Source organism: Chlamydotis macqueenii, chromosome 25, assembly GCF_036417535.1.
Source record: "Chlamydotis macqueenii isolate bChlMac1 chromosome 25, bChlMac1.mat, whole genome shotgun sequence".
Lineage (NCBI taxonomy): Eukaryota > Metazoa > Chordata > Aves > Otidiformes > Otididae > Chlamydotis > Chlamydotis macqueenii.
The window spans coordinates 4072168-4092214 of NC_141580.1; the positions used below are offsets into that span (position 1 = coordinate 4072168).

The 20047-nt window shown below is 40.6% G+C and overlaps 1 protein-coding gene across 3 annotated transcripts; it reads right to left on the reverse strand.

Annotated features, from left to right (window-relative positions):
* Positions 1-47: 47 nt before the first annotated feature.
* NBR1 (NBR1 autophagy cargo receptor) lies at positions 48-19233 on the reverse strand. Of its 3 annotated transcripts, none has more exons than XM_086766549.1 (21): positions 18912-19233; positions 16674-16736; positions 15340-15358; positions 14932-14954; positions 14027-14242; positions 13379-13453; positions 12006-12223; positions 10917-11081; positions 10244-10450; positions 8785-8944; positions 8039-8326; positions 7461-7613; positions 6918-6993; positions 6369-6479; positions 5708-5893; positions 5452-5586; positions 4484-4847; positions 4097-4191; positions 3446-3524; positions 2792-2897; positions 48-2400 (listed from the first exon to the last, which is right to left on the reverse strand). In XM_086766549.1, the coding sequence occupies exons 1-21, from the start codon at positions 19068-19070 to the stop codon at positions 2227-2229; spliced, it is 3072 nt and encodes a 1023-aa protein (XP_086622675.1). In that variant the 5' UTR covers positions 19071-19233; the 3' UTR covers positions 48-2226. The 3 variants fall into 3 exon arrangements, with proteins under 3 accessions (XP_086622675.1, XP_086622674.1, XP_086622676.1); XM_086766548.1 differs by having other exon boundaries at positions 48-2403; positions 18912-19232; XM_086766550.1 differs by lacking the exon at positions 14932-14954 and having other exon boundaries at positions 48-2403; positions 18912-18929.
* Positions 19234-20047: the final 814 nt, after the last annotated feature.

Consider the following 20047-nt stretch of genomic DNA (forward strand, 5'->3'; position numbering starts at 1 on the left):
GGCTGCCGTCGAAGCACCCACCCTAAATGAGACACAGAGACGGCATCTGCACTATAGAATATATTATAAATTATACCATGCATCCATTAACAAAATATACAAAGCCAACAGAAATATATCCATCTTAAGCCTGAGCATACATGAGCTGAACTCTAGTAAAAAGGAACGTCAAGGAAACAGCATTTCACACTTCACATTCCAATCTGCAGTGAAGTGTTCCTTCCCAAACGTTTTAGTGTTTTGTTAGCCTAGAAACACATGAACACTCCAAGTACGAAGGTACACACAAAGAACAGGTGTCCTGCTGCGCATTCCAGATGGAAGGAGATAACCCCACCACGCTTCCAAATTTCACCAGCTACTGCGCTTCATCCACATCCTTTCCTCCTCCTCTAGAGCAGGCGTAAGCCAAAAGGTCCTCAAAACCATGCATAAGTTAAGGTGGGAAAAAGCCAATAGTTTCAAATGACAGAAAGATCTTTATCTGGTCCACAGCAGACAGTTGTACTGGTGTACAGAGAGATGGGAAACACTGCAAAATAGTCCTACTGTATTTCAAAATAAACATTTCAGAGTATATCTTCCACAATCTATAAAAATAGGTTTAAAACAAGAAATGGTATGATACATTTTTTTTCTTCAATTATTTTAATGGTATCTTACCTCTAAGGGTATTATTATGTCTTTTTAAAAAAAATTACTACTACCAATCACCTGGTCAGTCACAATACCTATACCGCTTCAGCTACATTGTGACAAAACAGGAACACCTTAGCTCAAAGCAGCAGTTGTAAAATATTTTGAGATCAATGGTCTCTTACTGCAGCAAGGGAAAAAGTTTGCTTGAAAGTAAGAACGTAGCCAACACCGCTGTCACCTTCAGAGGGCCTGGACTCTGAAAAGTTACCTATGGATACACCACTGCACAGCAGTGTATGTTGCTCGTTTCTCATGATTCTTCAGAATCAAATCTCTCTCAGCACATTTAGAAGGGAATTCTTAGAGTTCCAAATTAAATATAGGCGTCTAAAGCAAAATCTTTTGAGAAAAATGAATCCTACAGATGTGTCTATGGAAACACAGGAGCAGCTAGAACCATCACAGCAGACTGTACACTTAAAACTGCTTAAGTTAATGCATTTTTCAAATTATAATATAAGTCACAAAATCCCTACCTCAAGCACTCTTCTCATTCCTAAACATTACCAGAATTTGTACTCCAATTCAGGTCTAGGTTTCTACACATTCTTCAATTCTTCTACGTGGTATTAACAGAACAAAAAGTTTGCACTATACTGAAAAAAAAGAGAGTGGTTAAATTTTTAACATTTTTACAAAAAGCCTGTAAAGATTCTTAGAAAGGCCTTTCCTACTGTTACACTCAATTTCGAACAAAATATTTTAGGTAGGCTGTGTTTTCCTGTTAGAGATACATTTTGGATTATTGTTACTAGAGATGGTTCGATTGCTGCTGGTAAATTCACTCTGCTGATGTGTTTTGGATTATTGTTACTAGAGATGGTTCAGTTGCTGCTGGTAATTCACTCTGCTGCTTCATTCTGCTACAACAATTAATTTCCTGGTATTCATTAGTTTAACAGTGGTTACACTTTCAGACTTTTCAAAAGTCGTTTCATGGTTCAAGATGGCTTTCATGTATGAGCAATCTTTTCCTTCTACGAATCATTTGCAAGGTTTAAGTCTGTTACACTACTACCATGCACTGGACAAATCAATTACTAAATAATTTCAGAAGAAGCAACTTGCTAGTTGTGGGCATCTCTTATAAATTAGGTCAGACTACATTTTACAGCAGCAGTATTCCTATTCCAAACCTTATTAAGTCAACAACAGAACAAGTTTCCAGCTGCCTAAAAAAAAAAAGAATAATAATCTTACACATAATAAAAGGAGAAGTTCTTATCTGGGTGGAAGTTTAAAGTGATTCTACAGGATTCCCTGATAAAAGTATGAAATGAGAGACTTAAAGACTCATTTAACTATGAGGTGCAAACAACAGTTGAAATTCTGGTCTCCAATTCCTAAGATGCTGTGACAAGCACTATCTGACATTTCCATGAGAAAAAAAAAAAGGTCAAAAGCTCAAAGAAAAGCCAAAGTTTTAGTCACGCCTCCAAACAGAAAGCAGCTGAGCAGCCTGCTACTGTTGCAGTGTTTAAGAAGAGTTGACTCAATGACGACGATTTCTCTCTGCACCAGGAAGGTTTAGCATCTATTGCTGTACCAATCGCTGTTGCTGATCTGAAGCAATTCAGTTACCACTTGAACCATATTATTGTTGTGTTTCTTCAGCAGTCTCAGGTTTAACTGTCTGTCACAGAACCCCATCTCGCACAGACTGGATAGAAGCGCAGCAGTGTGCTCTTCTGTAGCTGCAGGCTGCTGAAAACAAAAGACAGAACGATAAGGTGTAAAAAGATAATACATTTTTGCCATTTGAAGCAGTGGTCCTGCATTATACTGGTATATAATTAAGACATAGAGGCCCTGTTGTCCACTATTAAGCCGTTTATATTTACTTTTACTGTTCACTTACAAAAGTGAATTACTACTCTTACACAATGCTATAAGAGATGTGCTTCTATTCCCGTGGTATGGATTTCCCTATCTGCTGGTAGGGCAGCACGCTTCAGAGGGATGCCATCAAGCTTAGTATTTTACTGTTGCATGAAACCCTACATAGAATACTGATACATTTATAAAACACAGCCCTGTAATCTTAAGGTTGGCATTCCATGAAACCCGCATAGCGCACAGGAAAGATATTTACCTGCTCTGTAATGGGTGGTCCAGCAAACAATGCTTTGTAGGCAGAAGCAGCAACTGACAAAGCTCCTTTAACTAGTTCTCCTGCAATGCTGCTTCCTTGAGGGGATCTGCAGAGAAGCCAGGCATTACTTTAGGGTCAGTAAAGCCACGTGTTTGTTTCACATGAAACTCAAGTCTCTTCCTGTTGATGTGCCAACTGAGATTTAGTTCTTGTTGGAGAGAACAACCTACGATCCAAAGGAACCACTGCTGTTTGGGCACTGAGCTATCCAGGAAGCTCATTCCTTCTTTCTCGATACCTTCTGTTAAATTGTGGGTTAATGCTAAAGTACATTAGTTTGCTTTCCATAGCACATAGCAATTTTGATATTTTCCAGAAAAATATTACAGAATTTTAGAAGGATTCAGCTTGAACTTTTCATACACTTTTGCTTGCCAATTCTGCATCCTTCATATTTGTGTCTAAGCAGAAATTACGATGTTATTAAAATATAGCATTATGTAATTCAGCACATGCTTCCTTTAAGAAGGGAGGCCTTTCTACCAAAATATCACCTACATGAAATCTATAAGCCAGTGCTTTTTTCTAGGAGTCTAATTTATCAGTTCTTAGTTTAAAACTGTATTTGTGAAGTCACAGCTTCAGTTTCATTACCTTGGGTATTCTGAGCACTTCTGTTTACTACTTGGAAGTTCAGAAGATCCTGGTCCATGACTGTCTTCACCACTGGGTTCTGGAACAGGATGAAAGAATGTCATATCAACATGTCCAGTTAATGAGAAGCTGAAGAGATGCAACATGTACATGAATGCAAACAAATGGGATTCAGTCCAAAATTAATACTTTCAAGTTCAGTTATGCAGACACAAACTAGGTATACAGGATTCTCACTGCAGTTAAAGTGATCAAAAGAACTTCAGAAGTCTTTTGGGTGATTAAGTCAGAGGGTGTTTACTTAACATGACAGGAACTGCTGTCTGAGCTCCCAGAGACTGTAACAGCAGCTTAAATACACAGTTAATTAGTTCCAGAGCAAGGTAATTTTCCAGATGTCTACAATACTTCTGAGTACCCTCCTACCGTTTCTAATAAATAGATGCTCTTAGCTGATCCACAAAGCCAATTATTTCTTTATTCAAATCTTCTAGATAGAAAAATTTCAACATCCAGAGAAAAAAAAAAAAAACCAAAAAAACCATCATTACTTCATAGATTTCTGCTCTCCTCAAGAATAACAAGACATCAAATGCACAAGGAACATACAGTAACAACTGTGGATGCACCCTTCATTAATACTGTCATTACCTTGCCTTAGTTGATTATGAGGAGTGGAACATACGTTCTCTGAAGCTGGTATGTTTGGTTCTTGGAAGATATGATTCTGAAGAGATGCAAGATTCCTGAGAACATAAAGCAGAAAGACTACTTGTACTACTTTCATTCTACGTGTAGGTTAGTCAAGGTCAATAGACAAAAGAAAAAGCTTTACATGCTCTCTTTCCCTCTCTCATACTCACCTAATCAGTAAGTACAGGCTTTACAAAAAGTCACAGGATTTAGGATATTCACTCCAGAATGTGATAAAAGTTTAGTTGCAACAATTTCTGTTTGGACACTGGACTCAAGTACACCTCCCTGCAGACTCTACAGCAACACTACCATAACTATTTTGTCCTTGTCCAAAAAGCATACCTTTGTGTTTGGGGTAAAGCGTCCGCAACCTCTGGGGTCAGTGGTACTACAGCCAGCGTTTGTGAAGTTGTCAAAATATCACTGACACTACGGATCTGCGGCTGGCTTCCCCCTTCTGGATTCTCCGCTCCCGTTTCAGGCTCTCCTGTCTTTTCCAAAGTGGGCTGAGAAAGAGCTGAACTATACATAGACTCCCCTAAAGGACGACTGGTGTCAAAGCACTCGGGGAGAATAATGATATAATCCTCTGATGAAGCAGAGGAGCCTTGACTTTGAACATCATCTTTATCATCATCTTCCTCTCCACCAGAATTGCTGGCATCACTACAGGGGTTTGCTCTCTCATCAGCCAGCAGAAGGTCCCCTAACAGGAAAAAAGTGAAGTATTAACAATTGTCCATTTTGTATTGATAACAGCAACTACAGTACTGCCCCAGATATAAAAGGCAAGTACTCAGAAAGAATCTGGTGCTGATATTAATGGTATCATTTTGTCTGCTGAGGGGAGGGTGGGGGTGGAGTGTGAAGGCGTAGCAGATGTTACTGCTAAGCCTGTCCAGATCTGCTGCTGATCTGCTGCTGATATGAATGCTTAGAATAAAGACAGGAATAAGAGCTGCACTGAGAACTTAAACAGTAGTTTTCAGCTCCTAAATTACACGCATCAGAAAGTTCAAAGCACTGACTCGAAGCTACACGTACAAAATACAAAAGCACCAGCCATGCTTAACATATGACCACTTATTTGAATATCCCACTGGAAACTTTAGGCTCCATTTCACTTTTTTTTTAAGCAATGTTAAACTAGCTGTTTGTTCAGAGTACTGACACCAATTTTCTGATGTAATAATGATTCTCTTGATCCAATGGGGATCAATCTCCTAGAACCGTGTCAGACCTTTTTACATCTAATTTTTTTTGTAGCCCTTATTACAGCTTTATCTTAAATTCAAACCTATTTTACATACCACAGTCATTTTCTGTCATTGCCTCTGACTGATGAATCTTTGCTTCCATTTTGGAAGTGGAATTAGTTTTTATCCTAGGAGATTCTTCATTTATCATATTGCAGCTTAAGGTGTCTTGCAACGTTTGTAAAGAGTCTAACGAAACAATGAGGAAAAACAATTAAGGCTGTATCACCACCTGCAGTGCAGTGCAATTTGCAGCCAATCTCTGACTGCAAAATTAAAGCCACAGAAGCCAGCTAAAGACAATACTTACTCTGGACTCTCTTTTTTTGTGGGGGCTTATGGTCAGGTGCAGCATCCAGAGTTAGAGAACGAATTACAGTTTCACAGACAAACTGAGTCCCACTCATATCTTCTTCCCCTTCCTCCTGGTTCAATGCATGTTCAGGTTTCACTTTCGCTGTGCCAGTATCTGCAGGAAAGTGGGCTTCCATCATTCCTTTGGAAGGGAAACAACAGATTATTTTAACACCACCACAAGGAAATTTAAGTATAAGAAGATTTTTTTTAGGCTAGCCAAGGCTAATATTGACTCTATGTGTTAATTCTTTTTAAAAATTGAAAGATTTTGGAATTCAGTTCAAGTTGAATGTGAAAGTGATTGAGAAGTATGGGGGCCACACCTGGAGTGTTTTGAGTACAATCTGGTCTATAGTGGTAAAATTGTTAACTCTCCCAACAATTCTAGCAGTGGGACAAATCAAGAGAAGCATTTGTGTTTATGAATTCTACATGTATTACAACCTCTACAATCAGAGAGTAGTGTCAGACTACAGGTTTATGAGCCAGACAACTCTATTTTCCATAGAAGGGAAAGACAGGAGTTAGAACTCTTTTTAGACATCGAGATTGCTGACGGCAGAGAGGGGCAATATCCTGCCCTCACCCCCAGGCTCCCCATGACTACTGCTTACCAGGCACTGGTTTAAATCCACTTCTCTCTTTCTCCTTCTCTATCTGGCCTAAGCCACGTTTCTCCAGCAAGGGGCTATCATGTGGCAAAGGGGACATGCATGGAGTCATGTCTGAAAAGCAAAGGTAGCAAAGATAATTGGCACTAAAGGAGTAGGAACCTTCCTACCTCCAGGAGACAGCCTTTTAAGAAGTTAGCCTTTAAGGAATGTTCTTCCAAGACTGAAGAAATGCAGTTATCTTACAACATAACTTGGTGAAATAAACAACTAGCTTTGCATTACACTGTCTGAGCAAAGAAAATGGCAGCCTTCTTCAATGTCTTGGGGATGTGAAGCTGAAAAGAAGCCAAGACTGAAAAGTACAAAGGATAAAAAGCACTATCAAATATCTCCTCTAAGACTGCTGCAAGAATTAAAATACAGAAGAGCTGAGAAGACACTGACCGGAAGAGCAAATAAGCCTTTTGCACAAGTAAGTTCAGCTTTTCATTGGTAAACAGTTAACTCAGCATGCTAGAGACAGCACACAGAATATGAGAAGAACCTTACCAACAGGAGTATTGTGTGGCACTCGCTCCAGTTCCTGCACAATATTAATGTCCAACAGCTCAAATGACAGCAAATCCTACAGAAAGACAGACCACACAGTTTTCATCAGCAAACCCTGAAACAGAATCTTATGCTGTACTCCCCAGCATCAGATCCCATTAACTTACAAGTCCACTCCACTTTCTCAGTTACTTGGCACGTTCTCAGAGGTCAGTTTTCCCGTAACATATATCCACGTCATAGACTATGGTACACAGATTAGGGCAGCAAGAGGCAAAGCTAAGTATTCCCTCCAGGGGCCAGAGAAAGACCCAACTCTGTGATTCAGAATCTCAGTCTGTCCTGCACATACCTTCCATACAGTGACAGTTCCCAATAATAATTTCAGAAAATAGTTCTGCTGAATGAAGTGCAATATACTCTTCCTGAAAATACAGTGGCTATTTAGAGCTCAGCAGCTTTTTATTCTTATGCATGTCTGCATACCTAGAAAGCAAACCTAACGTGGTTTGTTTTATCTCTACCTGAATTTTAGCACTTTACCTGTGCAGTGAGGAGATCAACAGATGGGATATAAAATTCTCTCTCGCTTGGCAGATTTTTTATCTTTAAAGGAATAGCTGGCAGTGGTACTTCAGCCTGCTCCATGATTTCACCCATTGGCTGAGCATCTGCTCCTGTCTTTAAGGAAGCATGCTGCAAAACAAAAAAATAATATCCCAGAAGCCCCTTAGGCAGGCAGCAAATAAGACAATTACATGAAATTTAAAGCCTGAATATGGTGTATAAGAACACAAGTAACTTGAAAAGAGATTTAATTCAACTAATTTTAGAGCCAAAAGGACAAGATTTAACATAAAGAGAAATCCTACACTGTTTCAGTTCAAAGAATTAGACAAATAGCTGCAACAGACTGACACTCAATTCCACACCTGTCAATAAGAATGACCATTTTAGAACTTACAAATGCAATAAAAGTTGCTTCTTTTCTATTAAAAGTTATAAGCAAACAACTAAAATAATCCCTTGAAAAATCAATACAGTTAGAGACAGTACATCACTGCACCAAACAATAGTCATTGCAGTTCAGAACTGCCCCAGTTAGCACAGGAGTTACTTGCCTGTTTGGTGCTGGAAGCTTTATCCTTCTGACAAGAGCCAGAATCTTTCCAACTGCTTTCTACACAGTCAGTAGCTGGGGAGGGATCCACAACAATACTGCACCAAATCCTGGGTCCAAACTGTTCCCCTCTGTGTGACAGTCTCCAGTGAGAGGTGTAAGTTCCTTCTATATTGGGAGCTACAAACTCAACTGAAACAGTTCCTACTTGTCCTGATGGAAGAGATGGCACTAACACATCTTTTTTTTCAGAAGATGCCAAGGTCAGATTTCCCCACATAAGTTTCAGCTGGAATACACAATAGAAAAAGCAAAAAAGTTAACTTCACAAGCTTCTCTGCAAACTGTGGGCAGTAGGAGCACTTAAGTTCCTTCTGCTGAAAGGCCTTGTAGATACTCAGCATGGAGAAGAGAGCTGCAAAGTAAAAAGGCATCCTCATCTTTCAGCACAAACTCAGTCACTCATAGAAGAAAGGCTTTTTGAAGTCAGAAAAGCAACACATCTGTTGTAAACAAGGTTGAACTGTAACACATGTTCAGTGATGTTCATCTTGACTACCTTCCTTCTATAGTCTGCAGTTGTAAGGAGTACCTAGACAGCTTACTGCCTCAGAATTCCCAGCTTGCGAATTAACAGGCCAAATGAAATCCTAAATGGCTTCTGACAGATAATTGATTCCTAATGCACACAAATATTATCTTCCAGAACTATTTTAGTGTGTAAAAGTAACAGCAAAGGCAAGATACCTTTGTGTCTGAGCTCCATTCCACATTGCCAGTATTCTTCATTCGCCAGTGTTTGATAAACTTTGTTCCTGGTTGCAAGCGAGTCCCATCTGGCAAATTCTCATCCACAAATACTGCACTCAGTGTTGGGACAACTGCTTGGAAGGGTTGACTAGGACTCCTGGGATCGGAAGGGAGGAAGCAAACAAAAAATACACAAAAACCACACCAAAACTCAGGAAGTTGTTCAGCTGCTATTTCACTGGCTGAAAATGAAGGAGGACATTTAGTTTGTTTTCTTCTTTTATCTCTACAAGTGTTTCTGAATTCTAACATTTTAGCTACTGTTTTCATCTTAAGTCTAAACACCACACAGCAGCTTGCTTTCATTTGCTTAACAAAAAGAAACACATCAAAACAAGATTTGCTTATTTGGAAGAGTATCATTATAATTACAGAACTCAGGTTTAAGAGAGAAAAATCCACTGTTCTTCACTTGATTTAGTTTAATCTGACAGCACTTTGAGCTACGCTATTCTGTTAAGAGAATTAAGTCATAATCTTTACGAAGCTGAATCAAAAAGATTGTGCTATAGTCTAGGTGCTAGTCTCTTATTTGGCTTTACAAGCAGGGTCTTTCAGCAAGATACCAGAGTTTTTTTTTTCCGAAAGAGCTTCAGAAACAGATTCAACTCAAAGCTTTACTGTTAATTTGGGCACGCTGAGAGGGGACTGGTAAAACAGCTCACATGCACGCAACTTTAAAAGATCTAAACAAACAGAATTTGGACCAAAATTAGCATTGGATCTGTTCCTGTAATAGGCCTGTTCGGCAAAAAGGAAGCAAAGATAGCTATTTCAAGCTCCCCATAAATGTAACTAACTGATTAATGTTAATTTAATTCTTAAATGTGCTAAACAGAAGGGATGAATTAAAGAAACTAGAACAATTCAAGTTCTACACTTGTACATTCATAAAACCAAAGCGAACAGAAAAATGCAAAGCAGCTGCCTGCACAGGCTGCTGTCTAGCAAGCCTCAGCGTAAGATCATATAGAAAAGGAAAAAAGAAAACAGAAAAGGTGCACTGAACATAAGTATCTGCATAAAGTCAAGTACATCCTGTCTGCTTAATACAGCAGGAAGATACAGACGTTTTCAAAAGTGGCAGGAACCCTACCTTACACTGTATGTGCATGCATGCATATATATGCAATGCTAGGCATTCTCCTTCCTCCTAAGTCTATACAAATCTGTAAGTTTCTGGTAACAACCATCAGCTGCTTTTTTTTCTTCTCCTACTCTCCTCCCAAGTAAAAACCTTGCAAACTCCATTTAGACAAAATTCTGATAGGGTCCAATGACAAACGATAATTTAAATGAGCGATTTCATAACCTTCCTCCTGTTACTTTAACTTGGTCTCATCACAAAAGGACAGACAGTACAACTAAGAAATGCTCAGCTACCAACATCTCTTACAGGAAGGTATTAGGTTGGTGACTCTCCGATTTCAGAGTAGGTGAGCCACTAGTTTCCAACACATGGACTGAGTTCCACAGATGAATTTTCCTGTGCAATTTCAACTGCTTCTTGAGCTCTCGGACCTCTGCCTTTCGTTGTTTCTTCTCTGCTCTTAATCTTTGCTTCTCTGCCTTCAGAAATCTTTTGTCCATCTGTTTCTGGAGCCTGCAGAGAGAATAAGCCACTTTGTTGGCTAAAGCTAAATTCTAATCAATTTAATGTATTGTAACACAGTCTTCAACTCAAAGGGAACACCTCAGGAAATGTCTTATTTTTCTAGACTGGATACCAGATGATTTTAAAAGAATATCTTCATAGTTGCTTGTGAAGACATTTTGAACAGCCTCAATGAAAGAGCAAACTTAAAGGAAAACCAGGCTCTCAGTCTGCTACCCACCTGTGACACAAAACTGCCTTTTCTACTTTATTATTAAAAATGCTGCAAGATTCATTACTTAAGCCATTTATAAGTATACAGCCATTTCTAGTGACTCACAATAAAGTCTGAGTACCATTTCCATGTCTTGTTATCTCTAAATCTAAAATAAAAACTGAACATCACCCTGATAGTGAATTGGAAACAGCTCTATCAGGATAATCTTGTCAGGTAGTGACACATGCCACCATTTACCTAACTTGCTCCAGAGCAGCAGGCAGGTGAGGAGTAAACTCTGCAAGGCTGTAATTCTCAGCGATACACACTACAGGTCTCCGCAGCTTTAACAAAACATGGTTAGGATCATGGGCATACGCTCCAGCTTCACACTGCTCACAGATATTGTAGGCTGGACAAAGGCTGCAAAGCAGAAAAGGCAGAACGTTACCAAGAGGCAGACGTAGAATTACTGTACCAGAAAAAGTCACTGAAGAATAATTAATCCTCTCTTCTTGACAAAAAAACTGCCACACGGTTCTCACTTCCTTCTTGAATACGTATTGAAAAAACCTGATACTTCCTTTAGCATAAGCAACTGTTGCTGTAAAGGATAGAACTTCATACTGAAATCCAATACCAGAAACAGCATCATACTTATGAGAATACAGAGGATAAGTCAACTGAAGTATTCAGGCATGCAAAGCAGATTTACCAGTCCTGCTCCTGCAGGAGCAAAGACAGTCAACTCCTGCCAGCAGGAAAAATAAATATCCAAAGAAAAACCCCTGTTGGCATTCCGTTCACTGCTGCTGCCTAGTCCTAAAATACTCATCTTCAAGCAATTGCCTCATTCAAATAAAAACCTCACTTAAGATACTCATCAAGACCTATTCCATGTGAATAAACTGACAACAGTGTGATAATTAAAAAAGCATGACCTGCCTTAGTTTCATTGACTGCCATAACTAAATAAAGGACTATTACAGACTGGTGGCTTAGGTTTTTGTTTAGTTAACTGAACTGAATTAAACATTTTCCTTTACCTTTCTTGAATATAACATGCAGTAATTGTAAAGCGTTTGAGAATACAGCAAGCGTTATAAAGTTCTCTCCGCTTTAACAACCATGTTTTCTCAAAATAGTATTAATCTTGCTCTTACACAGATCAGGTCTAGTCACCAGCAGAAAACATAAGCTGTCTGTGAGACACATACTAGAGGTTCTCAAATGTACAGGATGCCCTAGATTAGAAATCTAGAAGTCTACAACTCTAAGTTTCTCAGACTCATTCACATGCCCTACATGTTAGGTTTCCCCCACTTCCCCCCTCTCATCATAGTCTACCTGCACTGGTAGCGAACTCCAACAATTCGAGCCTGGCAGTTGCAGCAGCAGATCAGCCAGTCACACTGGTTGCCATTCCCTGACTGGCTCTCTGAAGTTGGAGGTGCTGCTGAAACAGAACTCTCAGAAAAATCAGCAGGTTCATTCTGAGGAACAAGCTTCTCATATAGCTTCTGTTCCAGCTTCTCAACAGTTTCCTTAACTACTTGTTCCCTGAACTGGAAAAAAAAAGTATATATAGTCATGGATGAGACCCACCTATAGAGCTTCAAAAGTTGGCTTACATTGTCCCAGGTCTCCCAATCCATAAGTCATAAAGCAGCTCAGAATCTACTTCCCAACCCCCCAGCACATTCCAGATGAAATTAAACAAGTATCACATTCCTCAAAGAGGATTTGTATTTTAGAAAATACCAGCCCATAAGCTTTAACAAGGCAAATTAAAAATCTTATATTCATGTTTACAATATCAAAGTTCTTCCATAACCTTGCATGAAGGGAAGGAAACTAATCTCTGAGACAATTAACACAACTCCCAAGAAGCCCCTCTGGACTCTCTCATCATTTAAGTCCTGATTTTATCCAGCAGGGATCCTTCAAATACAACCATTAAGTTCTGCTATCTTTAGTTTGTATAAGAAGGTGGCAAAGGGAGCGAGATGCTAAAAAAAGCTTAAAGATAAATGCATATACTGTTGTACCTTTGTACCTTTTCGTTTCAAGAACTCACTAGCTAATTCATTCTTAGCATTCATATCTAACTGCTTCTCAGTGATGTCTATTAGCTGTTCAAAACAAGTTAACACCCACATCTTATTAATCTACAGGTCACTGGCCTCCTGAAAGTATTTTCTTAGGCTGAACAATCAAGAAAAGCAAGGTCATCAAACGTGATGCTTCAAACCCCAGGAAACTCTAAGTATTATCCTACTGGTCGTATAAGAGTCTTAAACAGCCACACTGTATTTCACGCTCGCTCTCTCTCTCATTGTAAGCGCCCTTAAGTTCCTATGACTATCTGGAGTGCCGCTAGGATTCTAGCATGGGAGCTATTTAAAACTACACTCAAACTCATCAAGGGCAGAAACAAAACAAAAACAAATTCCACTTTTGATAACATGTGGCATGCATGATGCTTTCTTTTCTTTTAAAAGTAACACCTACATTGTAGTCATAGTTAGACATTTAGTTTCCATTTGTCACCACAAAAGCAAAGTGATTAGATGCCTAAATGCCTCTTAAGATCCTGATCACAAGTACTGAACGTAAGTGCGATCAGATGTATAGAGTTAGGCATCACAGGTATCTTTTCCACCCACAGCCTCTTATACATTCCTTTAAAAACACTAAACTTCAGAAGAAAATACACTTACTGTTTCCAAGTAGCTAGTAAACCATTCTGGAGGATTTTCGTTTGTTCTTTCTGGTGTAGTGTGAGTTAACTTTTGCTGTAGGGGAAAAAAACAAAAAACAAAAACAAACAACAAAACACACACACAACAAAAGTAAGCGACAAACCTCAAGTAGGTAAAGCTGCAAAAAAAACCTCAATACAGCAAGTTCACCAATTTCAAATAGCTCTCCCCTCAAATGTCTTTACAAAAAAACCTCAAGTATTTTGGAAAACATTGGAAAAGCAACACAAAGAAGCCACTGACATTTTCCTGAAAGATTTCTGCCTCGTTAGCATTTGAGTGTAATTACACAAAGCCAAAGAAGTCAAGTCACACAGAAGTTACTAGATGGCAACCAGGGCTTCAGGAAACCAATTGCTTTGTTTATCAAAATACTTAAGAATTGTCAACATGAAAGAATCTGTATTTCTAAATGCAGCATCAAAATATCCTCTTGAAGATATTCAAGCAACTTTGCAAGCTTCAATGGGTGCTGGTAGTTGAAAATGAAGACCAACTTCTGAACTCAGAGATTTTATGTATGGATAAAGACAACAATCAGACTCTAAAGCAAATTACACTTAAGAATTTGTTTTAATGAATACATAATCCAGTTCTGCATCCTACCTGAACTGTCAGCTCCTTTTCATTTTTGAAGTCTTCCTCTAAGCCCTGTGCTAGCACAGAATAGCATGAAAGAGGTTTCTTCTCATCTTTAAGTGCCAGTTTTTCTGTCACAGTTTTTTCACGTAGTTGCAAAGAACAAGAACGGGAAGTTTCTTTCAGAGATGAGTTTTCTTCATACACGTTCATCTGAAGTTGATTTCCTTGTTTAACTGCAATCTAAATAAAGAGTACATACATACACCATATTTACTCCACCTACAACCAACGTACAAAATCCTGTACAAACACAGCGCTACACTGGAGAGCTTGGGGAAAGACTAACATACAAAAATAAAAACTGAGCGAAATGCTAAGGTACAGTCAGCTGACAGGCTATTCTGCCTCTCTTAAGGGTTACCAATGTGCTTATTTAAAAGTTTATTTTAAGGAAAACTTTAATTAAGGAGACATTCTGCAGAAATTTTTCAATCTACAATAAAGCTGTTCTTAAGAGCCAGTAAACAATAACGATTCTGTCCAGGACCCTACAGTAAATTTCAATTTACTACTATTTTCAAATTATTATCTGATTTTAAATTCAGACCATGACCAAAAAGTTCTGAAAGCATTCGGAGTGTACAATTGAAATTTAAAGGAATGCAATTCTTATTTTGTCTAAGTAAAATTAACTGCTTATAACGTAACTAAGCATTGATACCAATTAAAGTTTTATTGCCAGAGAGTACAACACTAGAGTCTACATGGCAAGATTTTCAAAGGCATCTCATTAGAGCCTAGTATCTCCAAACACAGGATCGTTAAGTGTTGTGATTTCCACAGGTTAGACAATGCTGGTTTTTCTCTCAGCTACACCAATTCTACTCAGAGAAGGATGAGTACATTGAAAAAAGTCAGAGACCATTTACCTTCAGAGCTTCTTCATATTCCTCTAAAGAAAAAGGGAAAGAAATGTGAATTTTCCCCGTCTCAAACAATAGATGTAAGTTTAGCACATAGTATTTAGGGACCCTTACATCAAGGACTGTCTCCCATACCTTCTGTAAATTCTTTTAAAATAGTGCTACTGAGGGAAGAAGTTGTACACATAGCAACGAGCAAACATGTTCTCACAGCCTAGAGACTCAGCATTCCATTAATTTAGTCATTTCCAATTTGTTCCTATAGATCAAAACCTCCTTCCTTTGGGAAGAATTTGATGCCCAACCATACATAAAATCCAAAAATCAAAAAGCAAGCATTCTCAACTGCTTCTCCAAAAACATGAACAGTTGGGGTCACTTTACTGATTTCTCTTCAGTAAAGTAGCAGCTCACCTTTGCTATTCACAGAGACCTGCAAAGAGAAATAACAGTGAGTAACAGCCACTGATAATTTTTTGTGATTCTCTTAAAATTAACACACTGTCAGAATAAATGTACTCTTACTCAGAGTTTGTGAAATACCATTCCTTCGGCCATTTGTTACTGCTGTCACGTTTAATCATTAATCAATGTTGTGGTGTTTCAGAGTAGACCGTGTTCTCTATTAGATTTGCACAACGAGCAAGGTCTCTGGCACTGACTATCATCCAAAACAAGCGTGGTCTCATCTACTGGAAGTAAGCCGGTGCCAGTACCACTGGGATCCCTCTACAATTACACAGAGGTTGGACCCCGTTGCTTTTAATGCCCAACATTAAACACTCGCCTGTTCTTCTGATTTAGATACAAGCCAAACCCATCTTCTACAGGTGCTCATTTATCACCTCTGCACATAAAAGCTACTAATACAAGAAACTATTAATCACTACAGCATTGCATGATTCTGAACAATGTTTACTAATATTTTAAAAAGATCTTAAACAGATGCTTCTATATATTCATATAGATATAGGCTGGAAAATAAAGGGAGAATCTTTCCCTGAAATGTTGCTGGAAACATCTTGACATTTCCCCTGAAGGGAAAAAAACAAAGATCCCCATCTCTGCAACTTAGTAAGAGCTACAAACCAAGTAGTGGAACACAGTTTGCAAAAGTTACATTCTGTTTGAGAGCTACATTCTACTCTAAATCTCTAGATAAACAGAAAGAATATGAGAGGGTGAGGTTATGCCAAGCAGGAAGTTATTCAACAAGGACAACTAGAAGTAACCAATTTGTTTCCCCGTCAGTAATCTGCTAGGAGATTATAGCATTTGCATCAAACAAGCAGAGGATTTGAGAACACCAGATTACCGAAGTAAACACGTGCTAACAACAGAGAACCTACTTTTTCAGAGGAAGGAGTGCAGACTGAAGAGACAGGGCTTTACCATGGCTACAAACACAAATAGTTACAACCACCTTACTCTGATAAAATGAAAAATGAAAAGGTCCCTCAACAGAAGCATCTCTCCCTTAGAGCACGTAAAACTACTATCTCTTTCTGTGGGGTGGGGAAAAAGAAAGTAGCAACTTCTAAGAAAATATTTTCAAGTAAGTATGCTACATTAAGAGTGAAACTACAAAACTAATAGCTATTTTCTTATCAAAGTGGCAAAAACATCACCTCTGACCTGCATAATAGACACTCTTGAAGGATCCACTACAAATTAGCAAGAGGCAGAAAGAGTCACAGCAGTTATATTTTGGTAGACCTGTTGGGAGGGTGGGGGGGGGGGTATTTTACCTCATCATTATCCTCATCAATGTATTTGATCTGAATTTTGTCCACGTCAAACGAAACACTAATCTGTAAGGAAAAAAGAAGACAAAACCAGAATGACACTGGACTATAGATGTCTTCAGTTAATCATTATTATTAATAGGGAAAAAATGTTTTAACTCTTCCACCCCTCCCTTCAGCTTCTCAGTTGAAATAAACACTGCCTTACAAAATCCATTCTTCTGGAGCTGAACAACTCTCCCCAGTGCCTTGCCTCTGATCTTTACTAGCTTTCTATAAAGTAAATTTAAAAAAAAAAATTTTTTAAAATCATTTATTTCATGTTTCACCTTCCCTAGTTAATGCTTACCCTAAAATAAATAACAGCCTTTCCATTACAAGAGGACTAGCTCAGGGTTAAACTCAGTCGCAGTAAACACTGCAATACACAAAGGCTAAAGCCAACAATCACTGAATGCCAACTTTTACATTAAAAAGCACCAGGAAGACTGCTCAGGCAGGCGAGCAGCCTTTTTCCCACAAACCTGGTTGTGTTTTGAGAAACTAGGGTTAATTCAAGTACTAAAACCAGCAAAGTACCTCCTTCTGTTACTCACTGGCTGATGCGCTGTACATCTGAACATATAAATCCATTACAGAGACCGGAATTAGGAGAAGAAAGCTGAGCAGTTACTTTGTAGCTTGCGTTAATAAGGCAGAATGAACAGCAACAAATGAACCACAAATGAAGGCGGCTGCTTCCCTGTCTTGAGTGACAACGAACGCACTACAGGCAGGTTCTTCCACTGAAGTGTCCCAAATTAGCTTTGGGAGTGCAGAGAGAAAACCAACTCGGTGTGTCAAGAAGAAACTATGGTCTGTATCTATTCTGTCTAGTAGCACGGATTGTTCTCCTAAAACTCAAGCTAGACCCAGAGAGTGGGTTAACCCTTGTAAACACCAGACACGTTTAATACTACATTAAAACACAGGAAAGACACAGTTTAACTGATCCTACTTTGAAACAGTAATTCACACAATACAGCGCAGAAACACTCCTACCTTACTAGGAGAACTACTACTCCCTTACTATAACAGAACACCACACGTATAACAAACACACTCTCCCTCTCAGACTACTTCAGATTAAGGGTGACACCATGCTTACGTAGCATTCTGCTTCCAGCTTTGATCCAAGCAGGATTCTGACTAGTTCAGACATTCCTGCAGGGTCTACGTGCCACCAAGTATTTTAAGCCTGAGCTAGCCTCTTCTAGAAGACTGAAATACAATGAGTGAAGATGACGCAGTTCAAACTTTGAATTTGAGTAATTCACAATTTAAGACCCTCCTACAAGGCACACTGGAATAAGTTAGCTAAAAAAAGAACCGAAGGAGAGAAAATAAAAGACTGACAAGATCTCTTAAGATTAAACTTTGAAAGTAAGCTAAAAAATCAGAACAGCTGCTACAGAATTTTAAAATAAAATAAATCACTGCAGCTTCATCACTAGCAAGGGAATCCTTACTACAGTTTCAACCTCAGCCAAGACAGGAATTTTCACTAAATAGCCATAGAAATAAATACCCAAAGGCTCTTCAATATACCAAGTGCACAACACACAAACCTTCATAAGCAACTCTCTGTGCACGTACAGCCCAGCAACAAAACCAGTTATATCCAAACCTGCACACCCAAGGCACCAGGAAGCAAGACATAAAAAAATGTGTTTTAGTGACTCGATACTCCAGAGAGCAAAGATAAATCTTCAGGAAAACATTCTATAAGCAACTGAAGAACGTTACTTCACCTTATCTACTTGAGTAAGTAAAAGAAAAGGAGATAAGAGGAACAGACTGTACTTTATAGGAGTGAAGTGACAAAACGGATTATCCGTAACCATGGAGAAGAGCAAAGCACATAGCTATGGCCAACTGCTCACACAGTAAGAGCGGCCTATGAGCTTTACCTAAAACAGGCTTTTCAGGCCCCTCTACGCGTATAACAGCAGAGTTTCTTCCACCAAGTAAAACTTATTCCAACGCTAAAAGAAAAACCGAGACCGCAGAAAAAGAAGACACCGGTTCTAACAGCCAGCGAAACAGAGGACACGGCTTAGGAAGCCAAGAGAGACGCTGTGCTCTGGGAGCGGCGCCTGCACTCCCGGCGCCCGAGCGGGACGGCTCCCGACGGCTCCCCAGGGCTGCGGCACCGCGGCGGGGCCCCCGCTCCGCCCTCCGCGGCGAGGCGGCAGCGCTCACCATGGCCTCCACGTCCGACCACGCCGTGTGCGCGGCGTCTGACAGCAGGAAGCTCTGTGTCCGCCCGCGGCAGGTGACGCGGAGGGTCACCGGCGGCTCCATGCCGCGCTCCTCGGGAGGAAAGCGAGTCCCGGCCAGGCGGCCCGAGGAGCCTAACATGGCGGCCCGACCGCGGCCAGCCCCGCGCCCTCTGTGCGATACTATTGGCGGCCTGCCCTGCCACTCATCGTCCTCGCCACTCCGGTTGGCCGCCGGGGGCGGGGACAGGCACTGTGGAACCACAACAACAAACAGAGCCGGGAGAGCGCACCAGCCGGGACGGGGGGGAGTGGCGCGCCGCCAGCAGACATGCACTTCCGCGGCTGCGCCACAGTGCCCTGTGCGCTCCGATGAAATAGGTGCGGCGGGATCACGTGGCAGAGCCAATCAGCCATTCCCTTTCTTGCACCGCCCCGCCCTGGCAGGAAGAGGCCAATAAGAGGGCGCTTTTCGGCCCACGTGTTGCGGGCCAGGTGTAGGATTGGTTGTTCAGGTGCTCTGTCTTCCGAGGTGGTGGAAAGGGCGCGAAATGCGGGGCGGCTCCTGCGGGCGGGTGAGTGGCTCCGGGCCGGGGCCTCGGCAGCGTCTCCGCGGGCCGCGCTGGCGGCGACCGGCTCCTCTGCTGAGCGGGGCGGCCGGGGCAGGGCAGGGCAGGGCGGCCGGAGCGCGGTGAGCTGGGTGCTGGGTCCTGGGTCGCTTCGGCCTGCCGATAGCCTCGCTGCGGGGCCCGGCCTGCCGCCGAGTGAAGGTCGAGTGGCTGCTTTTTGTTTTCAGGGCTTGCGGTGCTTGCCGTAGGGCCTTGCCCGCGCAGGGCGGCGTAGGCAGTGCCTAGGGTCCTTCGCACAAGGATGTCTGCTGTGTTTTACATCCTTTTCCAGCTGGAAAGTTGGGCTTTTTTCTCCTGTTGCACTTTTGTGTGCCGTTGCTTAATTTCTTCTGTAAGCCTTTTCGGTTTGCCCCCTTGACTACAAGGTTTTAACTGTAAGTATTACAGTGAAGAACTCAGCGAATGCTGTAAAACCTCACTGAAAGAAATTCCAGCTAAGTATTCAGTACTGTTCAGCATGTCACAGAAGAGCCATGCAGGAGAAAACGTG

Excerpts from the sequence above, each read along its gene's own strand:
- NBR1 (XM_086766548.1), bottom strand. The coding sequence starts at position 19,070 with ATGTTAGGCTCCTCGGGCCGCCTGGCCGGGACTCGCTTTCCTCCCGAG. Across the intron at positions 16,737-18,911 it reads GGTCGGACGTGGAGGCCATG|ATTAGTGTTTCGTTTGACGT; the intron begins GTGAGCGCTGCC and ends TTTTCCTTACAG. Across the intron at positions 4,192-4,483 it reads GCTTTACCCCAAACACAAAG|GAATCTTGCATCTCTTCAGA; the intron begins GTATGCTTTTTG and ends TTATGTTCTCAG.